Source organism: Mesoplodon mirus, assembly GCF_964341445.2.
Source record: "Mesoplodon mirus genome assembly, chromosome: 2".
Lineage (NCBI taxonomy): Eukaryota > Metazoa > Chordata > Mammalia > Artiodactyla > Ziphiidae > Mesoplodon > Mesoplodon mirus.
The window spans coordinates 183,185,439-183,208,898 of record NC_138977.1 but is presented as its reverse complement, the minus strand read 5'-3'; the positions used below and the strand labels follow the sequence as shown (position 1 = coordinate 183,208,898).

Sequence of the window (23,460 nt, the reverse complement as noted above, 5' to 3'; positions counted from 1 at the left end):
TGTCCAGTCTGAGTGTTCCCTTCCTTCTGTCTCCTTTCTGGGTTCTGGGTCCCCTGGGTTCTGTCCTTAGCCCCTTCTTGCTTTACTCTTTCTCCCTTAGTGATTATAGTTCTCATGGCTCTGACTCTTATCTCCCTATGAATGCTGCCTGCTTTCTCTCTCTAGTCCCCGCCTCTCACCAAACCTCCAGGTCATGTTTCCACCAGCTCCTGTTTCCTCTGAAATACCCTCCCTGTGCACCCCGACTTCAGAATTTCTGAAACAGATGGGGACCCTGCAGCTCCCAGAGATGATCTGGGTAAGAGCTGGGCTCTGGAATTAGAATAACTCTGGTTCAAATGGCGACTGTTCACCTACCAGCTGATGACTTACCTGCTGTGCCTCACCTTCTCCCTCTAAATAATGGGGAAAATACCAGTATACCAGTCTCACAGGATTGTTGTGAGGATTAAGTTGGGAAAAAAACCCCACAAATAAAACCCTTTACCCATTCCACCTCCTTGTAAGTGTCCTGCATTTATGATGACATATGGTTATAATTATATATAGTAATTATTACTATTAGCCCAAGGTCATAAAGCTGGGAAGTATTAGATTTGGTGGTCATGGCTTAGGGGGACAATTAAACAGGGAAACTGAGCACAGTTTCCAGAGGGGACTCTCCCCAGAGGTGCAGTCAGGGCTAAAGGAATCTGGGAGGGACGGAGAGAAAGGCATTCAGGGACCAGCACCCGGGGGATGCTGTTTCCACCCTAGAGCTTAGGGAACAAGGGGAGAAGAGGTTTCTGGAACTTTTGAGAGCTGAAGCTGTGGGAGAATTGTCACCAATAAGAGCCTTAGAAGAGGGACTTAGGCAATGCCAAACCAGGCTGCAGCAGGGAGGGAGCCAGGAGCCTACCTTCCTCAGCCCCTCCCTGCCCCCTGCCTTCAGGTGTCCCTCGGCTGCTTTCCTTTGGTCCTACCACCCAGACCGGAAGCCAGAGGACGTGCACAGAGGTCAGCCTCCAGGGCCTGAGCAGGGTGGAGAAGGGATGGGGAGCTGGACGGGTGCGCAGAGCCATGCAGCACGGGAATCAGAGCCAGAGCTCTAGCCAGATCCTTCTTCCGCAGCCCGTGCCCTGCCTACCGTGCTCTGTGTGTCTGTGCTGCACTCTGAGAGCCTCCCTCCACGCCTGCGCATACCTCATCCACGGCGCCCGAGCTTTTCTCCTGTTCCAAAGACTTGATGGCTTTGATGAGCTCGTGGCACATGTTGCACACGTGCAAATGTATTTGCCTCCCTCCAGGAGGATGGTGTGTAAGACAGGGACCATGCATCTGACCCATTCTCCTTGGAATTCGGCTCATGACAGCTGCTCAACAAATGGTGGGCAAATGGCTTTGTTTCCCAGCTGCTTTGTTCCCAGCTGTTGGAGTTTTCATGCCACATTGGCAGTCTCCAAGCCTGTTTTGCTCGAAAGGCACCTCTGCCTGGGCTCAGGGGCATGATAGAGAAATCTGCCTGGAGTGCAGGCCCTGTTAGACCGTGGGGAGGAGCAGGGAAACAAAGCAACGTAGGCAGTTCAGGAGAAGTCCTTCTCCTCCAAAGCCAACAAGGCAGACTGGGACATAAGCTCCAGGCTTCCCACAGAGCCACTGAGAACCCAGATCTTAGCTGCCCTCGTGCCCCTGGGAGTGGGCTCCAGATGGCCTCATGTGTGCCTGTGCACAGCATCTGAAGCCCTATGATCTGTCAAGAGCTTTGCCTGAGCACCTGCTGTGGGTCAGACCCCTTGCTGGCCCCCCCACATTCTCATGAGTCCTCACCACCAGCCCGAATGACAGCCCATATTGCTCCCATTTGACAGAGGACACAGCTGGGGAACTTGATCAAGTCCTGAAACAAGGGAGTGGCAGAGCCCAAGCCCAGCCCGATCCTCAGCCTCCGTGTTTCTGTTCAAGAAAACCTCAGCCATCTGGGGGCCGACGTTGCCGAGGAATTTTCCTTCAGCCTTCAATGCGGTTGTTGCTTAGGTCCTCCCCAGGCAGCAGTTCACGGCTCCCGCAGCTCCTCGGGGGCTTGGCATCCATCTGGTACAACCTCTGCCCGCAGGCTGGCATCCTGTATCCCTGGCAGGACCGTGCATGTTAGGCCTGGCGTTAGCCCTCACCTGGACCTGGGAGGCTTAGAGCAGCACTGCCCAAACCTTCAGGAACAGACTGCTCACCTGGGAACGTGCTCCAATGCAGATTCTGATTCAGAGCATAAGGGCAGGCCTGACAGTCTGCATTTCTAATGAGAAGCGCAAGGCAGTGCCACCCTGATGATGGGAGGCCTCACTTTGAGTAGCAAGGCCTTAGAACCAGTTCTTCTTCACTCTAGCCTACTCAGCACTTCTCTTTACAGTGAATATTTTGAAATGATCCCATTACTATCTTGAAATGAAACTCATAGATAAACTTATGCTCCCTGGATGCACAACAATCAAATCAGGCCCAGACCCCCTTGTTATATAGACAGTTTCTGGGTTTCCTATGCAAGTGTGTTTGTTGGTCCTTCTGCATCCTCTTGCCTGCGTGGGAGCCACAGAGCACCCAGGTTTGCAGGCTCCTCACACACACGTGGGAAGCAGAGGACAGCCTGGAACCCGCTCTCCCGCTTGCTCAGCAAGATCTGTCTGAAAAGAGGATGTCAGAGTAGCTGTCTCTGCTCCTGATGTGATCTCCCGCTGGGCCCCTGAGATACACACACCCCATCCTGGAAGCCAGGGGACCTGAGGGCCAGTCCCCTTCTCTCTCACCTTCCTGCCGCCCTGCCCTCACCCTGTCCTCCTAGGGCGCTCATTGTTCATAGAGCTGGAGTTAATTGCCCCACGTGTGACTTACTTTCTACTTTCCTCTGAGCTGTGAGTCTCCATCCCTAATCTTTGTGAGTGCCGGGATGCCTGGAACTTCATCCCAGGGCCTCTGCAGCTCTGAGTCACCCTGGAATGCACCAATCCTGGTGGCGTTACTCTAGTGGATTTTCAAGCACACTGGTTTCAAAGGCCTTTGCTTCTCCCGGAATGAGTCCATACCTGCTGCTTTGGTGTGGCCCCAACGATCCCGCAACCTTCCATGTTTGAGCTTTTAAAAGGAGGGCTTTGAAGGCACATGCAACCAGAGGGAGAGGGGTCTAGCCCCTTTGTCTCGGCTCTCATGCTTGTCATGACTGCATTTAGCTTGCACTTGATGTGCTAAAACCCTCGCTCCAAAGCCAGGCTCCCCACGGCTTGCTAGGCACCCACATCCGCCTGCCACAAACTGGCTCTCCGCTTGCTTCCCCGTGGTGATGGGATCGAAGGGCCTGTGATCTTTTCTCCCAGAAGTCCAAGAAAGAGGGAGCTGGGGCGCTGCCTCCCACTCACAGCCCCGCTTAGTGGAGGCAGGAGGCTGCCAGGTACGGAATGGGGTGGCTGTGGACAAGGTGTCCCTGGGACCTTGGGGAGGATGAAGGGCTCACCAGCCTGGCATCAGAGACGCTCGGACACTGGGACACCCCAGCACGAGCTCTCCCCGCCAAACACTTCTGAGACGCAGGCTTGGTCATCAGAGCTTGTGGGAAGGCTCAGTGAGCTCTCCTGGGCCCACTGCCCCATCAGAAGGGAGCCCGTCTCCCCGATTGGGTGCTCGGAAGCCTCCCCAGTAGCTTCATGAATAGAGCGCTGGACCTAGGGCCTGGATTCAAGCTCCTTTACTTGTAAAACAGGTCTTCTCAAGCCCCAAATAAATGTCCTGAGCCCCATGTGTCCTCACTGGGAAATGGGGATAAAAGTTACTCTTACCTCACAGGGCTCTGGGGACACTTTTCCCGGTGCCGTGGCTGCCAGTCCTGGACCTGGGCAGCTCCAGGGGCCACCTTCTTCTGTGTGTGGTCCACCTCTCCAGGTGGCATCCCTCCATTGTAGTCATGGTGACGGTGGCTCAGCCCTCCTGACGGCTAGGGCAAATACAACCCCCCTGTGCACTGTCCTGAGTAGAAATACAAGATGGGCTGTGCATGTAGTTGGACATTTTTTTTTTAGTAGTCACATTTAAAAAGCAAAAAGATAACAGGTGACATTAATTTTAATCCATTTTATTAAACCCAATATATCTGAAATACCATTTCAACAAGCATCATCATAAAGATTCTGAAAGAGATATTTTACATTCCTTTTTCCATACGAAGGCTGAAATCCAGCAGGTCTTCTCAGGCCCCAAATAAACACCCTGAGCCCCTAAGATTTCACAGTTCCAGCACATCATATTCTGGACCAGTTACATTTCCCGTACTTGATAGCCACCCCAGCTCACGACTACCATACAGGACAGCATGACTCTAGAGAGCTTTATGCACTGGTGCTTTCACTGAACGGCTGTGGCCCTAAAATGCTCTTTGTACCAAGACAACAGGAGGTAGAAAACTTGGTTCTCCCCCTCAGCCTTCCACCTGGTGACTGAGGGAGACGGCTTTACCTGTAACCGTGCCGGCCTGGAAACGTGGTCAAGGCAGGGCTGCTTCCTGGAGGGGCTGGCTCTTGAGCTTGGCGTGGCGGGAGCACCCTGCTGCACAGAGGAAACGGCTGGGATAGGAAGAGGGCATCCCAGTCCTGACCCTCCCTCCAGAGAGAGGCAGATGGTGCTTTTCCAGGCTGCAGGGCACCTGCCTGTGCTGGGGCGGGAGGATGCTGGGAGAGCACTGTGCAAATGCACCGGGCCCTGTGCAGGGGATGCCACTGCGCTCACCGTGCATCTAGAATGCTCTGTGAGCGGAGCAGGAATATCCACAGGACCTATCTCAGAGTCTCTGCAAGGCCTGGGGTCCTGAAGAAGGTGCAGGCAAGTTGGGGGGCAATGAGGGGGAAGGTCAGCCATACCTCAGAGGCCCTAACACTGCTACAGAGTGTGATAGGATGGGAGGCATGGCTGCCTCCACCCCAAATTAACCATAGTGGGGTAGGTAGTGGTGACAGGGACAGTCCCAGGTGACAGTGATGGCCTCCAGCCTGGACATGTCATCTGGGAGGTTTGGCCACGTGGTGGCGTCTGGGTGCAGTGTGGCCCCAGGCTACGAGGCAGAGGAAGGGTGGCTCAGGACCTCGTGCTCACAGATGTCTTCCTATCAGAAGAGGTGAGAAAAACAGCCCTTTCTTCTAGAGTCCTCAGAGTCCTGAAGATCACAAGTCACCACTTAAAAAACACCATGTCCCGAGTTTTCATTTCTCTGCAGGTTGGTTGCCTTGCGTGGAGCCGGGAGCCTTTGGGTCAAGTGCCCTGGGTGCCAGGCTGTGGCCTGTGGTGGAGACTGGCTCTAAAATCACCCTTCATTGCTTTTCTTCTCTTCCTGGTCTCATTTCCCCACTCTCCACTCTTAGGATCACCTCCCACATAGACTCTGCACTTGAATCCCTGTCTTACAGGCTCCACTTCTGGGAACCCCTAGCTAAGACAGGTGACACAGTTATGTAATCAGCAGTGATTATGCTATGCATATTTAAGGGAGATTCCAGGCAAGGTCTATTTCTCAGATGCCCATAATTCTTCCCCTTGGTGTCCAGGATCACTTTTGGCCGCTGGGCTGTCCCTCTTCATTAAAGGGACATCAGCCCTGCATTCACTGGGCTGAGACTTCATAAGCTTCAGTTGGCAAGTGCTGGACGAGGTGCACGGCCTGTGCCTGGCACTGACTCTCCTCGCCAGGCTCCTGGCCCTTCTGAGTTAGCCCCCCGCCCCCATGGCCAATTACTAAGGAGCCCCCCAGCTGCTCTCCTGCTCCCTGGCTTCCTGATCTGAAGGCTGCCCGCCTTCCTGCCCCTGGACCGGACTTTCCCAAACACAGGTCAGAGCACGGGGTTCTCTAGGGCCCAGTCCCGGCTCTGCCCTGTTCCAGCCCTGGGACAGGGGACCAGCTGTTTATCCTGGACACTACTTTTTTCGTCTGTAGGAGCCCTAATACCAGCCGCCCAGTTCGTCTGAGAATGGTGTGGAGTAGTTACAAGAGGGCTCTGGAGTCAGGCTGCCCAGTTTTGTCCCTTCGCAGATGTGTTAGTTTGCTTGGGCTGCCATAGCAAAGCTTATAGGTGGCCGTTGTCTCCCTGTGTCTTCACATGGTTTTCCCTCTGTGCATGTCGGTATCCCTAATCTCTTCTTATAAGGACACCAGCCCACCCTAATGACCTCATTTTAACTTACTCACTCCTTTAAAGGCCCTATCTCCAAATGCAGTCGTATTTTGAGGTATTGGCCTTTAGGGCTTCAACATATGAATTTGGGAGGGGGTACAGCTCAGCCCATAATATTAGCTGTGTGACCTTGGGCAAGGCCCTTAACCTCTCTGTGCCTCAGTGTCCTCCACTGTAAAATAGGTATGATGACAAAGTTATTGTGAAGATTGAATTAGAGTACAAAGTTGTGGTCTTCAAACATTTTTGTTTGCATAACCCCTAAAATCATTTAAAAGTTTATGCATCATTGAACGTTTTTTATTTTTGACATCTAAACTTTTTCATCATAAATATAAATTGTTGTAAAGGATGAAATCTCCAAGGCAAATATTGACATCTTAAGAAATGGTTGGGGCTTCCCTGGTGGAGCAGTGGTTGAGAGTCTGCCTGCCAATGCAGGGGATGCAGGTTCGTGCCCCGGTCTGGGAGGATCCCACATGCCGCGGAGCGGCTGAGCCCGTGAGCCGTGGCTGCTCAGCCTGCATGTCCGGAGCCTGTGCTCCGCAACGGGAGAGGCCACAACAGTCAGAGGCCCGCGTACCGCAAAAAAAAAGAAAAGAAAAGAAAAGAAAAGAAATGGTTAAATCTTTCCTTTACATCTAAGTATCATGAATTTAACTACATCTGTTGATTTAAAAAGACTCCATAAACAAACTTTAGCTGTTAGAAATTTTATATTGTCCCTTCTTCTCTTTGAATTTTTATCTTCAGTCCACTTCCCCCACAAAATTTTATCCTATTTTCATACATTTTTGTTTTGAAAGTTCTTTGTTGATCACTGATTATGTTTCTCTGTAAAATAGTATGTGTATAAAAATTTAAATTAAGATTTTAAAAATTTCCTTATTCCACAAGTCTCTAGGTGCTAAATTTTTTTCCTGGATTGAGTTATCAGTAAATACTGCACAATTAGTAAAGATTTAGAAATGTATATAAAATTAATCAAAACCACATAAATACAAGTTTAGATAAATAATAATCATAAGAAGTAAAATTTTATTGGAAATGTATATTTATTGAAATAGATTTTTATTTTTACTTCCTATATTCTTGTATGAATTTGCAATAGAATTCAGCATCATTTCTATTCCTATATTTTTAAGAGATGTTAGCTCTGAAATACCTCTTTCAATATAAAAAGAGGCAGGAATGGATGAAGTTTCCTTATACCACTCAGTACTTTAAACTGCTTCTGAGTTTTATGTCAAAAGTCACAATGATCTATCATCGAAAATGATTTTAATACTCTACTAGCTGACGACTGGATTAGGTCATATTTCAATCCTTGTTGAAAGCAAAATATTGGAAAGCTTTCCTCTAGTGAAAAGTTTATTTGCCCAGTCATTGCTTTCTCAACACTGACACCAATATTTTAAATCATTTATTGATTCATTGGGGCTATTGATGTGCCCACTGGCTTTTACCCCCAGGACAGGTCTCTGTAGTACAAGTCAGGATGGGTAAGAGGTATGCCTTGATTTTATGAAGTAGAAAGGGTGATATAACAGGGAGGGAGGGAAAGGAATACAGCCAGACCTCAGGCAAGTTCCAGGGGAATGAATTCTAAGGAAAGAATACCATGGGAGGTGAGGATCCAGAAACAGATGTCCTTAAAACTGTTCTTCCTAAGAGTGCCCAGGGGAATGCAAACCCCAGACTAAAGACCACTGATCTATATAATAAGCTTAGAATAGTGCCAGGAACATATGAAGTGTTCAGGAAGTATGAACTATGGTTTTATTATTATTGCATCTATAAATTATCCAGCATATAGTAGGTATTAAGTAAATGGAATGCAGAAAGAGTTCAGATACTATTAGGGGGCTGGACAAGACAAACCAAAAAAGCCCCTCTAAAGCTGATTCTGTCATTCTGGTTTGGAGCCTGCATTGGTCACTTGCATCACAGATCACTTCAAGTGTAGGAGCTTGAAACAACAACTGTTTTATTTGCTCACAATTCTGCAGGTCAGCAAGTTGACCTGGGCTCAGCTGAGCAGTTCTTCTGGCCTCAGCTGGATCACTCATGCAGCTGCAGCCTGCTAGTGGGTCAGCTGGGGCCTGGCTCCTTCGGCGCCTCATCTGGGATGACTCGTGTCTGTTTCATGTGGTCTCATCTTCCAGTAGGCTAGCCAGGCTTCTTCATGTGATAGCAGAAGAGTTCCCTGCAATGAGAGAGAGGAGAGAGAGAGAGAGAGAGAGAGAGAGAGAGAGAGAGAGACAGCTCACAAACCTCAGAGCACAGGGCCTTTTATGCTTCTGCTTGTGACTGATTGGCTAATATTTCATTGGCCAAAGCACATCGTGTGGCCAAGCTCAGAGTCAGTGTGGGAGGGAGTTACACAAGGATGTGGATAGATATATTAATGTGTGATTCATTGGGGCCATTGATGTAACACTCTACTACACAACTCCAGGGCCCTGTGGCTGTTTCAGCTTTACTTCTATTTGAAGTGAACTCAACGATGAGCTTAGATTGGACACTTGTTAGGATAACTGCCTAGGTATTCTTATTTTTCCTCTGTAGCTAGAACACGGTTTTTCTGAAGGAGACCTACTATGGAGGATGTCATTGCAAAAAATAAAAATTAAAAAAAGGCTATTTTTTCCCCCAGGACCTTCTCTTAGTCCTAGAAGAGCTTTGATCAGAGAATTAAAACCCATTTTATAGAGAGGAGCGCCTAAGTGGAGAAAAGTTGCCCCAAGAAGGCTTTCTCATGACTAAGGCAGAGCTCAGAAGTTGGGTGACTCTATAACTCTAGGTTAGAACCATTTCAACCTGGCTTGGCAAACAAAAATGAATTTTGGGGGTTATGTAACCAGGAAGCCTGAGGTGTATGGCTTCATGCCTGGCTTGATCCAGGTATGGAACAATATCAAGTCACTGTAGTGTCTTTGCCCTGGCTCTGCTGTACTCATCCAAAGATAAGTATAATAGCCCTGAGAGGTGGTTTGTGCCAACATTTGGGCAATACCTGGCCACCTACATTTCCTAGGAATTCCTGGAGATTATATATCTAAAGTAGCATTTATTTACCATCTTCTATTTCTTTTTCCTTTCACAGTGAGACACTATTTGGTGAAATGCCCTCAGAACAGGTAGGAATATTTTCTTCTTGTTTTCAAGTAAAACTCTTTGCTATTTTACTTTCTTTTGATATTACCAAGAAATGGTTAAATTCATATCTTTACCTTAACATCTGCATAGTAGTTCAAAAATTGGCCTAAAATGTGTGTTCTGCATGCACTTGCATGTTTCCAGATTTCATGTTCTGACTGTTGCCCTGAGAGGGGCCAGCAAACATGTGGCTCATGCTGGCCCAACATAAATGCTGGAGGAGGCTTGACGCCTGCTCTTGAATGACAGTTCCCCTGTTTAGGAAGGAGCTGGCAGGTGGACTGAACCACTTTGATGCCTTCTGGCCACAAACACTCCTGATCCCCTTCCACCAACGCCTGCTTGTCCTATGTCCTACTCTACAGAATGCGTCCATTAGTGATACATGTGCTAAGATGCTAGCCTTTTAGCTGATGGGACACACCTCACAGGTAACAATAGTTATGGAATTATGGTAGATATTGCAAACTCATAGTATTTAAAAATTTGGGACTTCTGGTCCAGACAGGATGGATTAGATCAATTTCTCTCTGCTCTTCCCTGCTAATAAGCACAACTATCAATTCTGGAAATAATATAAGAGACAGACAAAGGAGGACTCTGAAAGGTAGTAAGAAGAAAATGATGAAAGACAAAGGCAAAGAGAAATATGTTAAAAGCATCAGAGAGAAACAATGCATTACCTACAGGGAAACGCAAATTTGAATGACAGTGCATTTTTCATCTGAATCCGTGGAGGGCAGAAAGAAGCAGCCCATTTTTCAAATACTGCAAGAAAAGAACTGTCACCCACAAATTCTATATTCAGCAAAACTATCCTTTAGGAATGAAGGGGATATAAAGACATTCTCAGATGAAGGGAAACGAAAAGAATTTTTAGTTTCACTATCAGGCCTACTTTAAAAGAATGGCTAAAAGAAATTCTTGAAATAAAAGGAAATATCTTGATGCATTAGGAAGGAAGAAGGAAGAATTGAAAGAGCAGAAATCTGGGTGCATAAGTAGACTATTCTTTTCTTCATGAATTTAAAAAATAATATTTGATGATTGAAACAAAAATTATAAAACCATCTGATACTCAAGAAGAGCATTATGATATGTAAAAATGAGGAGGGTAAGTGACCTAAATAGAAATGAGATTTCCACACTTTACTTCAAGTGATAGAACATTTTTACCAATGCGCTGTGGTGTCACGTGTGTGTATTGCAATGCTCAAAGCAATTATTAAAGAATTATGAAAAATACATTCAAAAACAATATAGAATAATAAAGATAGAATCCTAAAATATGTTCAAGTAACATAAAGAAACAGAGGGATGAGAACCGCAGAAAACAGACAGAAAGCAAATAATAAAATGGCAGACTTAATTGCTGACATACTATTTATCTTAAATGTAAGTGGTTTAAATACATCAGATGACAGAGGCTGACAGAGTGGATTAAAAAAAAATGACCTAAATATATGCTCTTTACAAGGAACTCATTTCAAACACAGTGACATAGGAAGATTGAAATAGAAGGATGGAAAAAGATATACCATGCAAACATTACCAAAAAATTCAAGAGTGGGCATACTAATACATGATAAAATAGACTTCAGAGCAAAGAAACTTACTAGAGATAAAGAGGGACATTAAATAATGATAAAAGTGTCAATCCACCAGGAAGACAAAGATCCTAAATGTGTACATATCAAATAGCAGAACCACAAAATGCCTAAAGCAAAAACTGAAAGAAGAAATAGATAAGTCCACAATGATAATTGGCAACTTCAACATCCCCTCTCAACAGTAGATAGACAAACTAGATAGAGGATTAGCAAGGATTTTGAAGATCTAAACAACACAGTCACCCAAGAGGACCAAATTGATATGTATCAAACACTCCAACCACCAACAGCAGAACACATTTTTTTTCCATCCCCCATGCAACATTCACCATAAGATATGGTTTGTCTTAGACCAAATCCTGGGTTATAAAACAAATCCCAACAAATTTAAAATAATTAAAATCATATAAAATGTGTTCTCTGGCTACAGTGGAATCAAACCATAAAGCAGAAATAAAACAACAGCAAGAAAATCTCTAACCATGTGGAAATTAAACAGCACACTTAAAAAAAAATCCATGGGTCAAAGAGGGAGTCTAGAAGGAAATAAAAAATACATAGGATTGACCAAAAATGAGAATAAACATAACAGAATATGTGGTATGCAGCTAAAGCTGTGCTAACAGTGAAATTTATAGTATTAAACGCTTACATTAGAAGAGAGGAAAGCCCTCCAATCAACATTCTGAGGTCTCACCTCAGGAAATTAGGAAAAGAGCAAAATAAACCTGAAGCAAACAGAAGGAAGGAGATAATAAAGATCAAAGCAGGAACTGATGAAATTGAAAACAGCAATGTGATAGAGAAAATCAATGAAACAAAAAGCTGTTTCTTAGGAAACCTTTGGGAAAAAATGGGAAACGTGTACATAGGATCTCTCTGCTTTATTTCTTATGACTGTATGTGAATGTACAATTACCTCTGTTAAAGTTTCAATTAAAAATTGTATTTGATATCTCTGGGGGATCCTGTTTACAGTCCCAACAATCCCTATACTTGACTGCTTTGTGTTCCTGCTATTGAGTTTGGGATCCTCAGAAATCCTGTTACTCATATCAAAATGAAAAGTTATTTTATCGAGAGCTTACTGTCTACCAGGTACTGTTCTAGGAGCTTGGGAGGCAGTAGTGAAGTAAAGAGACAGAAGTCCCTGCCTTCGTGAGTGCAAATGTATGTGTCTATGTCCCCAGGAGAGATGTCTGAGTATGGTTGAGTGAGGGGATTAGCAAGTCCTCTCCCCCAGAAAGCAACTATAAATCTTAACAAAATTGACAGAAGTAACCATTTTAGCACTTTGGAAAGACCAGAGGTATATATCAACCTGAGAGGCTTTTCTACTTGAAAAACTGCTGAACTGCTGAGAGGAACAGTGATACCCTGTGGAGTTTTGGCCTTGGGCTGCCCTGATATTCTCCCCTCCCAGCTTGGCTGATGAGGAGATTCTTTTAAGGCAGGAAGTGCTGGGAGGACCATCAGCCTCTCTATTGTGGTAGAAGGGGGCTCACTTGACTTGGAGCAGTGTGCAAAGCCCACGTTCAGCAGTGTTGGCAGTGGAAGTGGCAGTCTTAGCAGTACTGAGCAGGGAGGCCCAGTGGTTCTGCTAGCCTGAGGTTTGGGTCACAGTTGGGTCAAGCATATCTCTGGCTGAGACAACATGCATGTGCAGAGGAGAGTGGAGGGCACGCAAAGGATAGAAAAAGATAAACCATGAAAGTAGTAACAATAAGAGAGGTGGTAGCTAAGTTAATAAGACATACTTTAAGACAAGAAATATTACTAGAGACAAAGAAAGAAGTTTTTTAACTATAAAAGATCAACATATCAGGATAATTTAACACATTGCATGGACCAAACAACAGAGCCTCAACATACATGAAGCAAAAACAGAAAATTAAAAGATGAAAATTTTCAATTATTCTAGAGTAATAGCTGGAAATTTCAATGCTCCACTCTCAATAATTGATAGAATACTGAGAGAGAAAATCAACCAGGACACAGAAGATGAAGCAGTTTTACCTGACAAATAAGAATGCTTTACCCAGTGACTGCATAATGTATTCTTTTCAAGTTTATTTGGCACATTCTCCAGGATAGGCCGTATGCTAGGCCATAAAGCAAATCTTTATAAAATTAGTATTTTATTTATGTAAGAAATCATATGAGGTCTGTTCTCTGACCACAACAGAATTAAATAGAAATTAGTGACAGAAAGAAATCTGGGAAATTCCTAAATGTTTTGAATTTCAAACAACATACTTTAAAATAATATGTGGGTCAAAGAAGAAATCAAAAGAAAAATTAGAAAATATTTTGAATTAAATAAAAATGAAAACACAGCATATCAAACCTATAGGATGCAGCTAAAGTAGTGCTTAGAGAAAAATTTATGGCCTTTAAATGCCTATATCAGACAAGGAGAAGGGTCTAAAATCAATACAAGCTTTCACCATAAGAGACTAGAAAAAAGAAGTGTAAGTGAAATCCAAAGTAAGCAGAAGAAAGGTTATAATAGAGATTAGAACAGAAATCAATGGCATGGAAAACACTTACACACACACACACACACACACACACACACATAAAGAAGTATCAATGAGGGCTTCCCTGGTGGCGCAGTGGTTGAGAGTCCGCCTGCCGATGCAGGGGACAAGGATTCGTGCCCCGGACCGGGAAGATCCCACATGCCGCGGAGCTGCTGGGCCCATGAGCCATGGCCACTGTGCCTGCACTTCCAGATCCTGGGCTCCGCAACGGGAGAGGCCGCAACAGTGAGAGGCCCGCATATCACAAAAAAAAAAAAAAAGAAGTATCAATGAAACCAAAAGTTGGTTCTTTGAAAAGATCAATGGACTTGACAAACCTTAAGTTAGACTGTCCATGAAAATAAAAAAGAGAGAAAATAACCAATTACCAAAATTAGGAAAGGAAAAAGGAATCACTACAAACCCTACAAAAATTAAAAGGTTATAATCCTGATAATCCAGGTATATTCTAACAAATTAGACAACATAAATGAAATGGAAAAATTCCTAGAAAAACACAAATTTCCAAAACTGATTTAAAAAGAAAGCTATAGTCTGAATAAACCTATAATAAGTCCAGAAGTTAAATTGTTAACTAAAAACTTTCCAGCCATGAAAAGCCTAAGCCCACCTTGATTTACTGGTGAAGCATACCAAGTATTAAAGGCAAATAAGAATACCAACCTCTCACAAAGTCTTTCCAAAAAGTTGAGAAAGCGTAGTCTTTTCAACAAATGATGCTAGGACAAAATATATAAAGAACACTTACAACTCAATAATAACATGATAAATAACACAATTAAAAATGGATAAAGAAAACATACAGATGGCCAACAGGCACATGAAAATATGCTCAGCATCATTAATCATCAGAGAAATGCAAATTAAACCACAGTGAGATATCATCTCATACCTGTCAGAATGGCTAGAATCAAAAATAACACAAATAACAAATGTTGGCAAGGATGTAGAGAGAAGGGAACCCTCATACACTGTTGGTGGGGAGGTAAGTTGGTATAGCCACTGTGGAAAACAGTGTGGAGGTTTCTCAAAAAACTAAAAATAGAACTACCACATGACCCAGTAATTCCACTCCTGGGTATATATTTGAAAAAAAACAAAAACACTAATTTGAAAAGATACGTGCACTCCTATGTTCATAAGAGCACTATTTATGATTGCCAAGATATGGAAGCAACCTAAGTGTCCATCAACAGATGAGTGGATAAAGAAGATGTGGTATATATATACAATGGAATACTACTCAGCCATAAAAAAGAATGAAATTTTGCCATTTGCAGCAACATGGATGGACTTGGAGGGTATTATGCTAAGTGAAACAAGCCAGACAGAAAGACAAATACTGTGTGATATCACTTATACGTGGAATCTAAAAAACCAGTAAATATAATAAAAAAGGAACTGACTCACAGATATAGAGAACAAACTGGTAGTTACCAGTGGGGAGAGGGAAGGGGATTAAGAGGTACAAATTGCTATGTATAAAATAAATAAGGTACAAGGATATATGGTGCAACACAGGGAATATAGCCAGTATTTTATAATAACTATAAATGGAGTATAACCTTAAAAAATTGTGAATCGGGCTTCCCTGGTGGCGCAGTGGTTGAGAGTCCGCCTGCCGATGCAGGGGACACGGGTTCGTGCCCCGGTCCAGGAAGATCCCACATGCCATGGAGCGGCTAGGCCCGTGAGCCATGGCTGCTAAGCCTGCACGTCCGGAGCCTGTGCTCCGCAACGGGAGAGGCCACTACAGTGAGCGGCTCGTGTACTGCAAAAAAAAAAAAAAAAAAAAAAATTGTGAATCACTATGTTGTACACCTGAAACTTGCATAATATTGTACAGCAACTATATCTCAATTTAAAAAAATGAACAAAAAAGACTTGAATAGATATTTCCCTAAAGAAGATACATAAATGGCTTGCAAGTTCATGAAAATATGTTCAATATGATTAGTCATTAGAGAAGTGTGAATAAAACCACAACGTGGTGCCACTAAACACCCACTACAATGGCTATCATAAAAAAGATAGAAAATGTCAAGTGTTGGCCATGTTGTGGTGAAACTGGAACCCTGTACATTGCTGGTGGGAATGTAAAATGGTGTAGCTATTTTGGAGAAATGGTTTGGTGATTTCTTAAAACGTTAAACATAAACTTAACCATATGACCCAGTAATTTCACTGGTAGGAATCTACCCAGGAGAATGAAAACATATGTCCACACAAATCCATGCATGCAGCTTTTCATAGCTGCTTTATTCATAATCACCAGAAGCTGGAAACAATCTAAATATATCCATCAACTGGTGAATGGATAAACAAAATTTAGTAATTCATTCACTGAAATACGATTTGATAATAAAAAGTAAGAAACTGCTGATCTATGCTACCACAGCGGTGAACCTCAAAAAACGTTGTACTAAGTCAGCTAAGCCAGATGCAAAAAATTACGTATTGTATGATTCCACTTATTTGAACTGTCCTGAAAAGGGAGATTTATAGAGTCAGAAAGTAGATTAGTAGTTGCTTAGGGCTGAGGGTGGGAATAGGGATTAACTATAAATAACTATTTATTTATAGTTTTGGGGGGTGATAGAGATGTTCTAAAACTGTATTGCGGTGATGATAGTATAACTTTATGAATCTACTAAAATTATTGAATTGTACACTTATGATCAGTGAATTTTATGGGGATTAAATTATGCTTCAATAAAGCTATTTGTTTCTTTTTTAAAGCATATGCCCCGAAAAGGCTCCAAGGACCCACATTTCAGGCGTGGGGGAAGGTTATGGCTCAGGTGATCAGAGGCTGTGGAGGGACCAGCCTGCCAGTGTTTCTCAGGATTTGCATACTGTGATCTAGCATCTGGCCTTACATTCTTAGCAAGCAGTGTGGGAATTTGGGATCCACTTCCTTCCATTCCCTGGCCTTCCCCTTCAGCTGCCCCTATTCAGAGCTGGTGCTGAGGCTGGAAGTACAGCGGAGATGTCACCCCAGCCTGGTGGGCATTAGAGTTTGGTCTCCCCCAGCCCTGCGATGCCTGCCAGAGGTCAGAGATGACCACAGAGTCCTGCTTAAATGCTGCCCCCTCTACCCGCTGGTGCTGTCAGTGAAACTGGTTGGGCGCCTGAGTTGAGCGCTCCCTGTTGGCGTATCTCCTGTCGGGCCAGCCCACAGATCTGCCTCTGGAAAAGCCTGCCTCTTCTAGTCCACTGCACCCCAGGACCCTGCAGGGGCCAGGCCTGCCCCCATGAACCTGGTAGCGGGTGCCCTTCTGACTTGCATTCATCTTTCTATTAGAACCTCATGCTGATTTGACCTAGTGCAGCCCATTCCCTGCGACAGGGCCTCACTTGTGAACTGGTCAATCCTTGCCATTTTAACTGGCCTTGACCCGAATTGTTCTCTGCCTCTGCAGCCCAGGCATTTTTTTGTTCCGTCCCTGTTGTGCCAGAGGGCTCCCGGATCCCAGCTCCTTCATCTGTGCTATGGCAGTGGGCAGCCGGGCCCTGGAGTCTCAATCTGTGATCGGAACAAATGTCCTTCTCTGTCCTCTGACCACTTCCTCCTAAGGGAGAATGGGCAGAGAGCACAAGACCAGGGCAAGATGCCAGGAACAGAAACCCTCAGGCAGGGGAGGGACTCTCAGGAAGAGGCCACATGCTGGCGCTGAGGCTGTGGTCACTGAGACAGGGACCTTGCCTAGTGACTAGGGCAGAACCTGGGGACTCTAGGGACTTCCATGACTTACTGAGAGAAGCTCAAACAGAAGGAAAACAAGTCTCATCTCGAATGTGTGTCACCCTTGAAGTTGGAAGTTGCCATATCCTGGGAGGGGCGGCCTTGACCTGTGGGGCTGGGGACAGTTCCTTTCTGATGGCAGAGTGCTCTCTTCCGCAGCAGAGATCCAGGCCTTAGCGAGCTGCTCAGGATTCTGCAAGATTTTAAGCGTTCCCTCCCTGGGGAAAGCAGCCCTGAGAGCAGCTCAACTGGTAGGTATGAAACTGTACCCCAGAGTCCTGGAAAATCAGATTTTAGTTGAAATGCCACCAATTTCATAGAGTTATAACGTGTTTTCATACCATGATACCTCCTCAGTGCACTCAGGTGCCTTTCTTCAAGTTCAAGAAAATTGTCAAGAGGGTGGACGGGGGCACCTAAAAGGCGATTCCCAGCCAGTACGTTTCCTGACCTTTTGCTTGACCTCTTCTTATGGGTTTGAGATAATAAATTTTTGCAGATGGGAGAAATTAAAATGGACATTGTGTCACCTGTGCTGATGCAGTTACAGCTGAAGTTGTGTAAACTTTCTTCATGTTTTCTGGTGCATACGCTTTCTCAAGGATAAAGAGTCAGGGCCATAGACTATTCACATGTTGGATAGATTACAGGCACAGTTTTACTGTACTTTGTGAGCTTAGTTTAAAGCATTTTTCAGTCTTTTCTGAACCATCAGAGATTTTTAAACATACTCCCACAGTCGAAGTATGGGATTTAATAAGTGATTTGTTCAGGATTTAGAGTGAAGGCAGAGATGTGATTTCAAAGAGAATATGAAGATATATGCTCAAAACTAAGATATGTAACTACTTGCTTCATTTGTATAATACTGAATAGTAGCAGTGTTATAAAACATTTATTCCTTCTGTGAAAGGCAATCTGCTGTGATGGTTAAAGATTCTGTGGCCAGGCTGCCTCAGTTCACATCTGGGCTCTGCCACTGATTGCTGTGTGCCTTTAGCTAATTTTTCAACCTCTCTGATAAAACCTCTCTGATACAATAATTGTCCTAGCATATAGTGTGTTGGGAGGATTTCATGAGTTAGTCTGTATAAAGTGCTTCCAACAGGTAAATGGTGAGTTCTATGCAAATGGTTCTGTTATTATTCAGTCAATACTTACGATTGATTCTTCTGTAAGCTTGTAAGGCCCATAGAACAAGGATGAAATAACACACAGCCCATGCCCTGAGGTCTGCCTCTAGTGGGAGACCCAGAGAAACAAGACCGTGGCAGCACCCATGGGATGCCCACGGAGCTGTCACGGACACCCAGAGGAGGTGCTCCTAACTCTGTCCCAGGGGTCTTTGGGTGATAGGGAAGGCTTCCTGGGGGTGAAATCTGGGCCAAGTCTTGAAGGGTGAGTTAGCGCATTACAGGAGAAGAGGGTTGGGGGAGGGCAGCACCCAGAACTGGGGAGAGAAAAGCACAGCGGATGAAGGGACTTAGTCCATGGAGGTGAGGAACCCTGGAGATTCAGGGCAGAGCAGCAGGGAGGTGAGGCTGGAGTTGGTGGCAGGGCCAGATGCCAGGGGATGGTAGTCATCATAGTAATAACAATAATGGAGCCACACTGTTATTAAATGCCGTGCCCTGGCACAGTGCTAAGCATGGGACACACACCATCTTCTTCCCGCCTCACAACAGCCCCATGAGTGGGTGCTGTGATTATCTCCATGCTACAGATGAGAAACCAATACAAAAAGTGTCGATGTTGGTAAGGTCTCCTGGCCAGTGAGAGGAAGAACAGTGAGGGCTGCCAGCCCAGACCACCTGGCTCCAGGGCTCACACATTAGCATAGGTGTGCTGGGAAGCTTGGATCTGACTGTGAGAGCTTTGGTGTTGGCATTCACACAAATGAACAAGAAGTAGATGCTGCAGAAATGTTAGGGCAATGGAAGGAGAAGCGGGAAGGGTTTGGCTATCGATGCTGGGGATGGCTGCAGCTTCCCTGCATCCCTTGACTTTGAAAAGTGCATCCCTCTGGTCATAGGCATCGATTTGTGGGTGTCTGAGCCTCTGTCCACATTCAGCTGAGCAAGCAAGGGGGTGAAGGCAGGGATGGCAGACTTGGGTGTGTGTCTCCTGACCTTCCTCCTGCATCCCTGACATCATTTCTGTGCAGTCTTGTCCTCACCCCACCCCAGGGCTCAGGCTCAGCTCCCTCCTTCCAGAGCCCTAGGCAGAGGCAGGCATGAGGAGGACAGGCCTGTGCAATGGGACCTGGTTGTTATTCTTGGAATAACGTGACAAACATCCACCTGGTTTTAGTGTCAGTTTGAGCTGTGCCACTCAGCAGCTTGGTGATGTTGGACCAGTCACTCAGCTTCTCTGGGAATATTTCACCCTCCACAAAATGGGCACAAACCTGCCTTTGTCCCTATGGCTCAGGGTCGTTGTGAGGATTCAGTGAGATAATACCGGCTGTGGACTAATTCCTCATAATTACTCACGGAGTGCCCGTGTACCTCTGCAGCTGAACACTTTATGGGATTTACTTCTAATCCTCATAAAAACCCTGCAAGGTACAAATTAATCTCCCCAGATTAAGAACATGAATAAAACTGCCAACTCTTAGATGAAGAGCTAGCCCTCTGTACTATTTACGGACCTTTTGATTCAAGGTAACAGAAAAGCCAGCTCAGATGGTCTTACCCAGGAAGGGACTTGGCTGGCTCACCTGACCGGGGATGCTGCAGTAGGTGGGCTTTGCTCCGGGGGCACAGGGTCCTTAGGGCAGTGGCTTCTGCTCCCAGCCCTTCTCTGGGCAGTGCTGCCTCCAGGCTTTGATGTGTCCTCAGGCCAGGCCAGCTCCCCTTGGGAAGGGAACGGTGGCAGCACGTGCTTTCACCCCTGGCCTCATGAAGGAGTCATCTTGCTTCCTAATGAGCAAACACAACTGAACTCACTGTTATGGGACCAACCTGAACCAAGCACTAAGGCCAGAGGATAAAACTTTGCCGAGCAGGGGGTGGGGGTCAGTGCCACCCAAACATGTGTCTTTAGCCCTAGGCGGCAGGGAGTGGATGCTGGGCAGGTAACCCCAGCGACCTCTCCTTGCTTTTATTCTTATGACCCAAGACCAACACTACACAGAACTGCTAAATTTTGGGTGGCCCAAAAGGTTCGTTCAGTTTTTTCCGTAAGATGGCTCTAGTAGCACTTAGTTGTCTTTAACTTCATTCGAAACAATTTTGTTAGATCGTATGTGACAGCTGTCATATCAGCATGCATTTAAAAAAAGATATCAAAATTGGTGGATTTTTGTGTAGCCTTTTTAATATTGAAGTTGGAAGAAAAAAAGCAACATTTTCGGCATATTATGCTTTATTATTTCAAGGAAGGTAAAAATGCAACCAAAATGCACAAAAAGATTTGTGCAGTGTATGGAGAAGGTGCTGTGACTGATCGAACATGTCAAAAGTGGTTTGTGAAGTTTCGTGCTGGAGATTTCTCACTGGACGATGCTCCACAGTCAGGTAGACCAGCTGAAGTTGATAGCAATCAAATCGAAACAATAATTAAGAACAATCAACATTATACCACATGGGAGACAGCCAACGTGCTCAAAATATCCAAATCAAGGGTTGAAAATCATTTACACCAGCTTGGTTATGTGAATCGCTTTGATGTTTGGGTTCCACGTAAGTTAAGGGAAAAAAACCTTCTTGACCATATTTCCGCATTCGATTCTCCACTGAAACATAATGAAAACGTTCTGTTTTTAAAACAAATTGTAACAGGCAATGAAAAGTGGATGCTGTACAATGTGGAACCGATGAGATCATGGGGCAAGGGAAATGAACCACCACCAACCACACCAAAGGCCGGTCTTCATCCAAAGAAGGTGATGTTGTGTATATGGTGGGATTGGAAGGGAGTCCTCTATTATGAGCTCCTTCCGGAAAACCAAACGATTAATCACAAGAAGTACTGCTCCCAGTTAGACCAACTGAGAGCAGCACTCGACGAAAAGCAACCAGAATTAGTCAACAGAAAACGCATAATCTTCCATCAGGATAACGCAAGACTGCATGTTTCTTTGGTGACCAGGCAAAAACTGTTACAGCTTGACTGGGAAGTTCTGATTCATCTGCTGTATTCACCAGACATTGCACCTTCGGATTTCCATTTATTTTGGTCTTTACAAAATTATCATAATGGAAAAAATTTCAATTCCCAGGAAGACTATAAAAGGCACCTGAAACAGTTTTTTGCTCAGGAAGATAAAAAGTTTTGAGAAAACCATAATTCAAAAAGATACATGTACCACAGTGTTCATTGCAGCACTATTTACAATAGCCAGGATATGGAAGCAACCTAAGTGTCCATCGACAGATGAATGGATAAAGAAGATGTGGCACATATATACAATGGAGTATTACTCAGCCATAAAAAGAAATGAAATTGAGTTATTTGTAGTGAGGTGGATGGACCTAGAATCTGTCATACAGAGTGAAGTAAGTCAGAAAGAGAAAAACAAATACTGTATGCTAACGCATATATATATGGAATCTAAAAAAAAAAAAAAAAGGTTCTGATGAACCTAGGGGCAGGACAGGAATAAAGATGCAGATGTAGAGAATGGACTTGAGGACCCGGGGAGGGGGAAGGGTAAGCTGGGATGAAGTGAGAGAGTGGCATGGACTAATATATACTACCAAATGTAAAATAGATAGCTAGTGGGAAGCAGCCACATAGCACAGGGAGATCAGCTCAGTGCTTTGTGACCACCTAGAGGGGTGGGATAGGGAGGGTGGGAGGGACGCACAAGAGGGAGGGGATATGGGGATACATGTATACGTACAGCTGATTCACTCTGTTATACAGCAGAAACTAACACAACACTGTAAAGCAATTATACTCCAATAAGGATGTTAAGAAAAAAAAAGTTTTGGGAAGATGGAATTATGAAGTTGCCTGACAAATGGCAGAAGATAGTGGAACAAAAGGGTGAATACGTTTTTCAATAAAGTTCTTGGTGAAAATGAAAAATGTGTCTTTTATTTTTACTTACAAAACTGAAGGCACTTTTTGGCCCACCCAATATTAAGGAAGCACCTCCTGACCTTACCAGTTAGTGTTCAGAGATTTCAAACTTACAAACTAAACCACCTCCAAGCCTTTGTGCAGACTCTGTGAAACAGGCAGGGACCACAAAGGATGAGCTCTCATGGTGAGGCCCAGCAGAACCTCTGAGGGGATGTAAACCATTTATGATGAAAGGCCATGGGGAGGCTGTGGACAGGGAGGTGCCTTGGCAACTGCCTCACGAAGGAGCAGCTTTTATCCTGGTGCTCTTCACAAAATGCATGCAAAAATGTCATACATAGGATGAAAGCTGCAGAAAGTAGTGCATCAGGACCCCCGGGGTCTGCAGGTCCTTTCTGGGTGCTCCCACTCTGGCACAGGTTTCTGAGAACCCTGGCATGTCCGTCCAGTCCCTATTCAAGGACTCAGAGAGCAGATTCCATAATAATGATGATCATAATGCTGGTAAGATAGTAATAGGTGACACAACGTACCAGATGCAGTTCTACGTGCTTGACGTGTATTACTCATTTATGAGAAAGAGTCATCTCAAGGGAGGCACCATTCGTCTGCCTCGAAAGTTAAGTTCTGTAACTTGTACGCAGCTCCTTGGCATGTGCTGTCAATTGACCTTGTGTGGCAAGGAAAGCCCGTGGAGCACTTTCAAAAGCCTAGAGCGAGATGTCAGGAAACTCGCCCTATTTGCACTAGTCCTTGGCCTTTATCAACGGCAGCTACCTTGGGCGGGGGACCTGTCATTGTAAATGACAGTGAGATGCTAACATAGTTGTTGAGACCTGCGTTCCTCCTGCAAGATTCCACACTTGACATTGCAGGGCACAAGGTTATAGGGTGACGAGTGTGTCGCGGGCAGTCTCAGAAAGGCAGCCTGGAGCTGCTCGGAGAGGGACTGAGGAAGCCCTCTGGGGGTCCTGGTGAGTTCTCACGGTCTGAACTGAGGTGTGCAGGATGGAGGAAAGGAAGCACGTGGACACTCCGGAAGGTAAAATGGATCAACGGAAACACTTTCAAAGCTGGTGTGGGAGCGGGAAGGGTTCAGGGAGGGCAGGCCCAGAAGGATGCTGGCAGGGCCAGGTTGGCACATCTTCCTCAGCCCTGCTCGCGGAGGGCTTTCTGGGTCGGGATCTTTT

The 23,460-nt window shown here is 45.1% G+C and overlaps 1 protein-coding gene across 2 annotated transcripts in view; it reads left to right on the top strand.

Moving 5' to 3' along the window:
• VSTM4 (V-set and transmembrane domain containing 4) overlaps positions 1 to 23,460 on the top strand; it is a 90,319-nt gene that overhangs the window by 31,718 nt on the left and 35,141 nt on the right. Inside the window, exons 5-6 of one of the 2 annotated variants that reach the window (XM_082601170.1) lie at positions 9,289 to 9,322; positions 9,604 to 13,848. In XM_082601170.1, coding sequence (XP_082457296.1) covers positions 9,289 to 9,322; positions 9,604 to 9,751 — 182 coding nt within the window. In that variant the 3' untranslated portion in view covers positions 9,752 to 13,848. Of the gene's footprint in view, positions 1 to 9,288; positions 9,323 to 9,603; positions 13,849 to 23,460 lie in introns of those variants that run through there. The other variant, XM_082601169.1, reaches the window with a different exon arrangement.